Source organism: Dermacentor albipictus, chromosome 10, assembly GCF_038994185.2.
Source record: "Dermacentor albipictus isolate Rhodes 1998 colony chromosome 10, USDA_Dalb.pri_finalv2, whole genome shotgun sequence".
Lineage (NCBI taxonomy): Eukaryota > Metazoa > Arthropoda > Arachnida > Ixodida > Ixodidae > Dermacentor > Dermacentor albipictus.
In genome coordinates, this window is record NC_091830.1 from 24,373,190 (window position 1) to 24,385,500 (window position 12,311).

Here is a 12,311-nt window from a genome sequence, read left to right on the forward strand (position 1 = left end):
ATGCTGTAGAATTCGTCAATGTTTCCTGCAATGTCCTTATAGATTAGGAATCCTACCCCGTATTGCTCCTTATCTAGGATACCTCTATAGCAGAGGACAATATCCGTTATTCAGCAATGTATAAGCCTCACCAGTTCTTATCTCACTAAAGCCGATGACATCCCAAACAATATCTGATAGTTCCTCAAAGAGTCCTGCTAAGCTAGCCTCACTCAAGAGGGTTCGGGTGTTAAACCAGGACTGCTCGATGAAAACCTGTGCGTTTTCATCGAGCGGCCGTGGTTAAACGTTGCAAGGGTGAGTTTCCATTGGCGGCCTCTCCGGACCCACAGATTCTTAGCACCCTCTTCTGCGTTACAGGTCTGACCACCGCCTTTGAGTAGTTAAATGTTCTTAAATGCGCGCGCAAAAGGCAATGTGGCGCCATCTACTCAATGACACCGTAAGCTTTGTTGCGCACATCCCGGAGGCTTCGGATAACAGCAGGCGAAGGGCAACATCGCAGTCTTTCCTTCACGAGTGCGGCGGTGTACGAGCGCTCTCGCGACGGGCCCATGACCTTGGTGAGCGTCACGTGGCCTTTCAGATAACTGTGCCGGCGCCGCAACATACGCGAGCACGCGAGGAAACAGCTAGCGAGGCCGGCGTCATCTGACTTGACAACGCGTGAGTTTCCTGCCTGCTAATTGCTAGCTTCGATTTGGCTTGTGGCGATATGCGTAAAGCGAGTATTAAGACTGTTTCTCGCTCGGAGTGGGTATCACACAGATACATGGCATACGGAATCTTCGCGAGCGGGGAGGCAAATGCGCCTCGGAAGCTCGGCGAGAAGCGGCGGCGGCGGCGGCGCGCTTCCGCAAAACGCGATCGTCTGGCACCACGTCTGGCACGTTCCCGTATGACGTAGCTTCTCGCCGACGCAAGGGGGCGCTCTCACGGTAAGCGCTACGGTAAGCGTGACAGCGCTTACCGTCACAATGCTCTCACGGTCTCGGTGTTAGAAGCTCACGGTACCTGTGCGCTTACCTGTGGAGACTTTTGCGCGCACAAGAACAGGGCGTCGAACGAAGAAGGTCCCTTCTTCGTTCGACGTCCTGTTCTTGTGCGCGTAAAAGTCTCCGAAGAACCACGTACAACCAACTCGCCCAAAACGTAACGTTTCTCTTACCTGTGCTCGCTTTGCTTTAGCAGGTAGGCAGTAGAGCGTCATCCTCGCTTGGCTTGGGCGTGGTTGCCACGTCCAGCCGATAAAAGGGTTGACGACATCATCATCATCATCATCATCGTGAGTGCGAACCTTTAAGAAGCGCGAGTGTCCACCACGTTAGAGAGTATGTCCACCTTCTAGAAGCATTGGGATTCAAGGTGCAATGTTTAATTGGTCAGCAGGAGAGATAAATAATAAGAGATTCATAGAACCGGAGGCATTGCAAGCGTAGGTAAACATCGTAGCATGTCGTGAGAGAGGATGGCAAAATGCTAGATAGCGATACATCTAATAAAACCGAAACAAATCAAGCAGCCTAGGGGACTATTTGTCCACGCACCATTTCAAAGGGGGGCACCAACAAACATCATCATCATCGTGACCTTGTGGAGAAATAATACCCGTAATGCACACTACGGGAAAGCGTCTTTTTCGAGCCTGCCAACGCGGCTTTTAGTGCAACAAGGTGATCTATAAAGCAGGCAGTTCTGACGGCGCTTGAACTCCCTCCATCGGGCAATAAAAATGCTCGTTGGAGTTGCAGGTCGCGCACCTTGAAAGGTAAATAACTGTTCGTACCGTTACGCGACCGATAGGGTGGAGACAGACTGAATGTTGATCAGGTTGGTAGGAATGTCTCACGGTGTTAAAGCACGCCTGCAAAACACAAGTGCATGAGGGAACGAAATATGCGTTTTGTTCGTGTTATCATTTTCCCCGTGCCTACCTTCTAGTACGATGCCTAAATCTCGTAAGTCCAATCGAAATACGGAGCTGCAGAATTAAGACGGACAAACTCCGCAAACAATGAAGCGCGTCTGTGCTCGCCTGTGCTCACGTCCATGTATAGTTTGTGTGTCTTATACGAGGAAGTTTTAGCTCGGGCCCAACTGCGACGCGGCCTATTCAAATACATGTAAAACGCAGAAATGGTTTTCGGAGATAACCTCTGGACCGAGTTTAATTAAATTTGTTGCATCTGAGAGATAAAGTTAAGTTCTAGTGAGCGATGGAAGCGTAATACTGATTTAGGGCCTGAATTTTATTAAAAGAATTTTAAGGAATTCGCATGTTCGAAAAAAATTAATGCACGAAGTTTATAAACGAATAGCTCTGCATCAAGAACAGATATTGCGGTTCTGTACACGGCATCCATTGGATCATTCAAAGCGGACAAATTCTATATGTCAATTTTTATCTTATGTGAATTTGTTACGTTGTGTACAAATGTTCTACAAAACATGTATTTACACATCAGTAAACTTAATTAAATTATGGGGTTTTACGTGCCAAAACCACTTTCTGATTATGAGGCACGCCGTAGTGGAGGACTCCGGAAATTTCGACCACCTGGGGATCTTTAACGTGCACCTAATCTAAGTACACGGGTGTTTTCGCATTTCGCCGCCATCTAAATGCGGCCGCCGTGGCCGGGATTCGATCCCGCGACCTCGTGCTCAGCAGCCCAACACCATAGCCACTGAGCAACCACGGCGGGTGTCAGTAAACTTCTTGAGATGCCTGTGTAACATATCAATTTTGTCCGCTTTGGATGTACTACGAGATGCAATTCGGAGAATTGTGATATCATTTACCATTGCTTAGTTACACGGTTGTAAACTTGATAGTCTCGTTTCCTGAAAATTTTCGGGTTTTGCCAATTTTTAATAAAAGAATTTACAACCTGAATGAAAAATTCGAAAACCAACGGTCACTAGATTGTAAGTTTCTCTTATAAATGCAACAAACTTCGTAAAATTTGGTTCAATTGTTGCCGAGAAAACGAATTCTCCTTTTACATGTATTTAGAAATGTGTACCCGAGCTATTAAAGCTTCCTCTTAACTCTGCAGCTAGCGCTGTATTCTAATTACCCTATTCGATGTAGCTGCAACGCAAGCCTCGTTAGTCCACCATCCGGTACTCCAGTGTTTGACATGTCCAGCTATAGAAATAATGGAATACGCGTATACGAGTGAGTGAACGCCCTGAACCTGGTGGTTAGCAGATAAATAAATGCTATCGCATTTAAAAAGTTGCGGTGACGGAATATTGGACATTTCCAACTTACAGATATAATAATTTGTGCTGTTCGATTTCTTAGATTGCACATTTTGAAATCATCGATTTAATCAAACAGTCGATTTAATCAAAAGGGGAGGGAATAATATACTTCAAAAGTTTGCGACCCTTTATACGCGATGCCTAACGACTTTAAGTATTCCAGAGAGTTGGATGAGTGCCAACACTGTACTAAGCTACAGAAACAGAGACGTTAAAAATGTGAGACTTCAAAGATTTGAATATTTATAGGTCAATTAGATTGCATTCAGTATTGCATAAAACATTCACCAATGTAATTTCCAACTGAATCGGGGCAACCCTTGAATTCAATAAATCAAGACCCACCGCGGTGGCTTAGCGGCTATGGTGTTGCGCTGCTAAGCACGAGGTCGCGCGATCGAATCCCGGCCGCGGCGGCTGCGTTCCAATGGGGGACGGAATGCAAAAACGCCCGTGTATCATGCATTGGGGGGCACGTGAAAGATAATTTGGTGAATGGATAGGCGGGCTAGTTGATAACGCACGTGAATAAAAACTTGGCGCGCTAAAAACACGAAAGCCGTAGAAAAAAACACACACACGCGCGCTCACTCGCAACTGATGAGCGCGTGTGGTGTGTTTGTTTTTCTACGTCCTTCGTGTTTTACCGCTCTAAGTTTTTATTACGATTACGAGGAGGCGTTTGATTTTGTCGAAACCTCAGCAGTCATGGAGGCATTACGGAATCAAGGTGTAGACGAGGCGTATGTAAAAATACTGAAAGATATCTATAGCGGCTCCACAGCCACCGTAGTCCTCCATAAAGAAAGCAACAAAATCCCAATAAAGAAAGGCGTCAGACAGGGAGATACGATCTCTCCAATGCTATTCACAGCGTGTTTACAGGAGGTATTCAGAGACCTAGATTGGGAAGAATTGGGGATAAAAGTTGCTGGAGAATACCTTAGCAATTTGCGATTCGCTGATGATATTGCCTTGCTTAGTAACTCAGGAGACCAATTGCAATGCATGCTCACTGACTTGGAGAGGCAAAGCAGAAGGGTGGGTCTGAAAATTAATCTGCAGAAAACTAAAGTAATGTTTAACAGTCTCGGAAGAGAACAGCAGTTTACGATAGGTAGCGAGGCACTGGAAGTGGTAAGGGAATACATCTACTTAGGGCAGGTAGTGACGGCGGATCCGAATCATGAGACGGAAATAATCAGAAGAATAAGAATGGGCTGGGGTGCGTTTGGCAGGCATTCTCAGATCATGAACAGCAGGTTGCCATCATCCCTCAAGAGAAAAGTGTATAATAGCTGTATCTTACCAGTACTCACCTACGGGGCAGAAACCTGGAGGCTTACGAAAAGGGTTCTACTCAAATTGAGGACGACGCAACGAGCTATGGAAAGGAGAATGATAGGTGTAACGTTAAGGGATAAGAAAAGAGCAGATTGGGTGAGGGAACAAACGCGAGTTAATGACATCTTAGTTGATATCAAGAAAAAGAAATGGGCATGGGCAGGACATGTAATGAGGAGGGAGGATAACCGATGGTCATTAAGGGCTGTATACGGACTGGATCCCAAGGGAAGGGAAGCGCAGCAGGGGGCGGCAGAAGGTTAGGTGAGCGGATGAGATTAAGAAGTTTGCCGGGACGGCATGGCCACAATTAGTACATGACCGGGGTTGTTGGAGAAGTATGGGAGAGGCCTTTGCCCTGCAGTGGGCGTAACCAGGCTGATGATGAAGTTTTTATTGATACTCTGGTGGTCCCAATTAATCCGGAGTCCCTCACTACGGCGTTTCTCGTAATGAAATCGTGGTTTTTGGCACCCAATACCCCAGAATTCATTCGCTTAACCAAGGCTGGCTTCAAGAAGGGGGTATTCTTCAATGGATCCCATCCATGCCATTAATGAAGTTACAACGCATGCAAACTGCTTACAAGCGTTGTCTTAATCTTTGTTGTTTTTTTTGCATTTGTCTACCAGCGCCTGAATGCCCGTGTGATAGTTGCAGGGCGGTCATAACTCCTGCCTCTTTAAGTGCGTGCCTGATAAACCCGCAGCCGTAATTGTTTCGTTTTTCTTTTTGTGACGTTGCCTATTGTTCCTTGCTTGCCGTCTTTTTTTTTCTAGTACATTTTCCCGTTCGTCCACTGCAGATGCCGTAGCTCTCCGACTTATACAGACCAACACATTTCCAAACCTACACAGATACAGTAAAATGTTCCCACGCACATATCGCGGCATCTGGCCCTGGTGCGGCGACACACGCCCTACACTCTTTCACATCTCGTGGGGGTGCGAGGGCAAACCTCAACACTTAAAGACTCCTAGTACGTCATTTGAACGGTGGGAGGTACAGCTGACCGGCGATACACTGGCGGGACAAGAAGCTCTCGTCCAGCAAGTACGTCGAGCAGCCATGGCCAGTGGAGTCCTGGAATGAGGACACCACCCACTCGACCTCAAGAGCAACCACCTTGATGGTCTTAATAAAGGTTTCTCTCTCTCTCTCTCCCGTTCGTCCAATAGAGCCCAGTTGATAGCCAGCGACCCGCCGTGGTTGCTCAGTGGCTATGGTGTTGGGCTGCTGAGCACGAGGTCGCGGGATCGAATCCCGGCCACGGCGGCCGCATTTCGATGGGGGCGAAATGCGAAAACACCCGTGTGCTTAGATTTAGGTGCACGTTAAAGAACCCCAGGTGGTCAAAATTTCCCGAGTCCTCCACTACGGCGTGCCTCATAATCAGAAAGTGGTTTTGGCACGTAAAACCCAAAATATTATTATTGATAGCCAGCGCTCGTGCCACGCGTGTCTCAGTTCTCGTTCCTCGCGCTGTTCCCAACACAATTCCCGATTGTTCCTGTGCACCATTAAAAAAAATTATGGGGTTTAACGTGGCAAAACCATTTTCTGATTACGAGGCACGCCGTAGTGGAGGACTCCGCAAATTTTGCTCCACCTGGGGTTCTTTAACGTGCACCTAAATCTAAGTACACGGGCGTTTTCGCATTTCGCCTCCATCGAAATGCGGCCGCCGTGGCCGGAATTCGGTCCCGTGACCTGGTGCTCAGCAGCCCAACACCATAGCCACTGAGCAACCACGGCGGCTCCTGTGCACCATGTAATGCCACAGGTTATCACTGCTGCCAGAAGCATCATGATCACGTGCTCACCCGTGACCCAAGCAGCCAGCACACAGATACCCAGACTCTATTCAGCCTGCAGTTGAATGGGTGCAGTTGTTATACAAACTATTAGGGCCCAAGAAGAGAGGTAAAATTAAAGAAAGAAAGCTTGGAAGTGTACTCACGCTTAAAGAGACCGACAATTAAATTTATGGCACCGGTTTCCTTACCGCAACGCAAAGCTCACGGTGTGTAAGAATGCGCAATCTTAACAGTGGCAACGCCGAAAACGTCGTGGAACAATTTCTTTCTCGGAATTTTTCGATGATCTGCAGTTGCGACTGCGTTTATACGCTGGAGACATTATGGAGACAGCGATAGCTAAATGCGATAGCGGTTCAATGGTGCCATTGGGGCGAAGTGCCAGGATATACGTGCCATAGTACCCATTTACGGCACGATTAGTGGATGGCCATTTGTATCTCAAAGAGAGACCACAGGTGCACATTTCAAGCTCGCACGCCCACAAAAGTGCTCGTGCGCGCAGTCATGCAATGAGGGACGCACACCACAGTTCACCACGGTTCTGCTGTTCCACTCGTTGCCGAGAAGACAGCGCCGCTTGCTAGAGTGAACTTTTTTTTATTTAGTAATAAGCATACAATAACGGGTAAGTGCCTATATAATAAAACGACTGCAATATAAACAATAGATGCGGTACGCGTAATTTAATATGTGGTTAAGTAGTCAGCATCAATCTCTAGTAAGAAGGCTTCACCGCACAGTGCAGAGCACACTGTTCTTTTTCTTTTGTTACTTTAATTACTGAATTGATTGCTTCAGTGTTTCGTGCAAGTAATATCCGCTTGGTTTTATTATTAATGTATTGCGTCGTGATTCCAGTAACGTTTGTGGGCTTTTTCTAACAAGGAAGTGTTGGAAGTAAAGGTTAACATTTTTTTTTTAGTTTTCGAAAACGTTTTCGTCACTAGTGCAATACTACTTCGCAGATAATTATTTATGTTAGTGTGCTTGCGTAACCGTTTAATCTTTTATCGTGTGAAGCCCTCCCCCCCGTACTCAATGCTTCGTATAGGAGCCTGTAAGCTATGATGAATAAAAAAAGAAAGAAAGAAAGAAGATACAGTAAATATGGTTACTGTGTTTCATTGTTTTCACTTTTGTGGTCAAGAAAACTTGGTATTTTTTTTTTCGAGTGTTCCTCATTCAGGAGCTAGACTTAATACAGCTTATTTACAGTCTAACGCTATACTGGCTCTCCAACTTTTTGCGCGCGCGTACTGAGGTACTGCACCGCCATCTCGACTGCTTTATCTTATCTCAAGCGCCTGTATTTATCTCAAAACGCAGTTTGTTCTGCAGAAGAGTGCAGCAGGCACGTAGCATACTGTCTTGACTGCCAGAGATAACATTACGAGAGGCTGCTGGAAAGTCGACAGGCTGTTAAAGAAAACCGAGATCATTTGGCCTCGAAATCGACTAACTATATATATGGACGACATCTCTTCGTGTCGGGGAGCAAATTCAGGACAGACCGAGAGACCGCCGACAAAACCTGTGCGCACGATTTGAGTGCTTAGAAGACGTTTCGGCTGCTGAACGGGTCTCTTGTTCACCACGATGAAAGGCTCCAGATGTCGCGCTTATGCTAGCTTCAGAACAATTTGTCGTCTGTTCTTGCTTATTTTTCCTTCATCATGCATTTTAGGTGAGTAAAGATGCAATTTCCGTTAATGGAAACATTTTATGAAGATTTTACTTTAAGAACGTGTTATTTGTATAGCCATATATACGTTTTAGACGAAGCCTCTTACAACACCAGCCAACAAAAGCCTCGCCGGCACATATACCGTCATTCCCATGACAGCACAGCGCCCCTTAAGAAACTCCCATAGACGGTGGCACCAGATTTCCCTCTAGGTGTTACAGTGAGAAACTCTATAGTTACGGGTACACACCAGTTTGAACATAAATATCATCGTCGTCGTCATCGTCGTCTGGACGCTGGCATAAATCTGGTCTAGCTATTTCGCCATCGCATCGCTTCCGTAATGGATTAGGATCAATCAATAAATACTTACCATGGACTGTCGTCGTTTCTCTTACCCGAGGAAAACGGCTGTGCAAATCCCACCGCGACAGCTTTGGCCTGCCCATGAAGTCTTATTGTTATTTCGTCTATATGCCCCTTCTTTCCTTTCACGTACTTTTGTTGTTTTTTATCGTGGCTGACCGCTCAACCAAGGGTATGTCGGTACTCTCCTTTATTTCTTATATGTATCAATAATAATATTACTGTCATTCTTGAAATAATTGCACTGATACCTTTATCAAAGCAGCTGGACGATGGGTCACAAAAAAAAAAGAGAAACCTTTGAGAGGGTAGGTACCACTGCTAAACGTATCATTTATGCTGAGTTTCGTATGTCGAAATTTGTATTTAGGCATGAAAAACCTGATTCATAGCGTTTTTGATGAGCTCAGAGCCAAGTTTCAGTTGTGGATAGGTTAGAAAGCCCAATTGCAAATTAATTACTACACGAATTAAATATTTCCTCAAATAATATTTCATTGTTTTTTTATAAATGTTCTTTCCATGGCCACAGACAAAGGGGAACAAGCTTACCTAATTTTTATAAGTGTGGAAACTGTGTTTAGGCATCGCAGGGCTGATATCCTTGTCGTCGTAGAGTCATCATGATCGAACACCATCGTCATCAGCTCGATGCCGATTCATGATTCCCCTGTTCAAACGTCTTCGTCTTCTCTGCAGGGAAGCATCTCGATCGACGGCATCACCGAGTTACTACACTAATTAAATATTTACTCAAATAATATTTCATTGTTTTTTACAAATGTTCTCTCCATGGCCATAAACAAAGGGGAACAAGTTGACCTAATTTTCATGAGTGTGGAACTGTGTTTAGGCATTGCGGGGCCGGCATCACCATCGTCGTACAGTCGCTATCAAACGCCACCGTCATCGTCTCGATGCCGGCTCGTGGTTCCTTCGTTCGAACGGCGCCGTCTTCTCTGCAGGGAGGCATCGACGGCATCACCTAGGGGGCGCGCAGCGACGCACGACCATGTCCGGGAAAGGCGAAGCGGGCGACGTCCGGGGTTCGGCTCGGCCCAAGTTCATCAACGCGCCGGAGTCGTGCGTCGCCGACAGCCTGGCGGGCTTCGTGGCCGTCAACACGGCCGTCCGCGTGCTCCGCGGATGCAGCGCCCTGGTGCGGCACGACTACGAGCAGCTGGCCGCCAGGGGACAAGTGGCGCTGCTGTCCGGAGGCGGCTCGGGCCACGAGCCTGGGTTCAGCGGTGAGTCTGAGTGGAGCGTGCTGACGTCACGTTGTCGAATTTTCCTTTTTCTTTCTTTTATTCGTTAAATGAATGTTCGAAAACTCTCAATCGTATCGTGTAGCATCTGCTTATGGAAACTGCTGCTTACGTCAACCCACTCCGCTCCGTATAGGGTTAATGTAACACATCTCTCTAAAGCCTTAGTAGTCTTGAAAGCATTAAAATGAAAGCCTACAGAAAGTACTAGCGCAACTGCGTCCTAAATAATTTATTATACTCGCGGGCAACATTCTGGCGTCATGAAGGGAAAGATATAGAGGGGCGGAGCTTATGCACTCGTGTTACTGCGCCAGGTAGTCCGGCAGTCTGACAGCGCAGCGGCAGTCTGACTCGGAACTCTCGGAACAGATTTGAATTGGCTTAGCTTCTACGCGCGACAGTTTCGCATTTTCCCTAATGCGGAAGAGAAAAGCGGCTGAAAGTCAATTTTGAAGGGACTGACAATTGGCTGCGCTTTTACAAGACAATTGGCCCGAATGTGTTGTGAAACGTTGGTGGAAATGATATGACCATGATTTACAGGGATAGAATCAGTACGCTGTCAGCTATTTAAGTAAGACTGATAACTTTAATTGGGCAAAGAAAGTCTCAAAAACCAGTATGTGGCGAGGCCTGGCGGTGAAATCTTGGTACTTCGGATGTAGCCTATAAGATTACTGTACATATGTCGGTTGTTAAGTACATAATTATTGCTTAAAATTGCAGTAGCCGTATTATTAGACACGCCCTTTATTCTATGCTTCGGAAATCAAAATCGCGCGTATGGCTTCGACAACACACTGAATATCACGTGTGAAAGCGTCATTTCGTTTTCGATCCAATTGGTTTCGCTTTGACTGGCTATATACCAAAGCAGTTGGACAGAAAACCACAAAATCACGCCATTATCGCAGAAATACTTTAACACTTCAAAAAATATGCACTTTCCGCGTTACCACTTCATGATTACTTTGACCGGTATGTTTTCCATTGGATTAAAAAAATAGGTATCATGAAAATTGGTTGTCAGTCCCTATACTCCGTGCACGGTGTGGTTTACCTAATGTTGCTGTTTTAAATAGGCGGTTTATGTTTACTCTTCCGTAGCACTAACAAACGCGGATGAGAATGTGGGACTTTTTTTCAGGAGCGCTCTTACTAGTGTGCGCTTTGCCTCCGTATAGATTTACCTTCATCATCATCATCATCAGTCTGGTTACGCCCACTGCAGGGCAAAGGCCTCTCCCATACTTCTCCAACAACCCCGGTCATGTACTAATTGTGGCTATGTCGTCCCTGCAAACTCCTTATTCTCATCCGCCCACCTAACTTTCTGCCGGCCCCTGCTACGCTTCCCTTTCCTTAGATGAAGTTGAGAGTATGACGGAAGCCCGTCTGGTCGGGATGATGCATACTTCAAAGGAAGAGGTCTGGACACCGACCAAAAATGGCTTAAAAGAGTTATTTACTTTTCGGCTCGCTCACGGAAGCCTTGTTCACAATTCCTCTTCCTTTGAAGTTTCCCTTCCCTTAGTACCTTGCGTTGTGCGGAATGCCGTTAGGCCTCATTTGCTAAGCCTAATGCCGGTAGCCAAAGCCATATGCTGAGCGGCGGCTCGCGTCAGGTGGAGCAACGACCGGCAAGGAGCCAGGCACAGCTAAGTCAATGACTTTTATATGTAACAGTCAACTTCGTTTTCCTGCATTTCTTGCCCTTTCCTCGTTGGGCTCGGACGGCGCCGTCAACACTGGAGTCGGCCAGTAAGCGCCGTTGATAAGAAGGATGGAAAATGAAATGAATCTTACGAAATACGCAGTTTCGTTCGCTTATATAACGGCAAACGTTATTTCATTGGGCGTACAGTCGTTGTGTTTTCATTTAAAAGAAAAAGAAAGCTGCGGAAAGGCCAAATGAGCGCAACTATCTGGTCGATCTATGAGTGAGGTTTCTCTTAGTACGGTCGAAGAATTGAACTTCAATGAGCCATGAATTACCACACTCCTACAGTACACATTGAAGGAAAAGTGTTTAAGGCTGCGCTTTTACAAGACCGAGCGCCAGTCGACGTCAGGCTGTAGGCCGACTGGCCCTCGGTCACGACTCCACACGTCTCGTTGACAGCGGACCTCGAGCTATAATCGGAACTGCGGCCTCAGCATTTCGGTATGGTGCCACCATCCGTGCTATACCTCCGTTTCTCATAACCATTCGAGCTTTCAAGGCGCCTCTCTCAGCTGGTAACATTGCTATACTATAGCGTAGAATGGAGCACGATAATAGTTGTAGTGTTCTAGTTCAACGTGCTGCTACCGGGAGTTCCACCATCTTGGTTGCAGAGGGCCAAAAGCATTCGCGAAAGCCTGCTTGCACCGATTTCGCAGATCGCCTGCATTACATAAATTTGCGCTATATCACTTTCGGCGATCTCCTCAAATTCAAGATCTCGTTTCTCTTTCTCGCGCTGTCCGTAGAGCTTATGAAAAGGAAGTGTCTCCGCAGCACGCAATTTCGGCGCTAAAGTCGCTCTGGCGACGTTTTACTGCACTCTTCTGGCCGCG

The 12,311-nt window shown here is 46.5% G+C and overlaps 1 protein-coding gene across 2 annotated transcripts in view; it reads left to right on the forward strand.

Moving 5' to 3' along the window:
• Positions 1–512: 512 nt before the first annotated feature.
• The window catches only part of LOC135905011 (triokinase/FMN cyclase-like), a 45,771-nt gene continuing 33,972 nt past the window's right edge, over positions 513–12,311 (forward strand). The window contains exons 1-2 of one of the 2 annotated variants that reach the window (XM_070526627.1): positions 513–666; positions 9,450–9,731. In XM_070526627.1, the coding sequence (XP_070382728.1) occupies positions 9,497–9,731 (235 nt within the window). In that variant the 5' untranslated portion in view covers positions 513–666; positions 9,450–9,496. Of the gene's footprint in view, positions 667–9,087; positions 9,732–12,311 lie in introns of those variants that run through there. The other variant, XM_070526628.1, reaches the window with a different exon arrangement.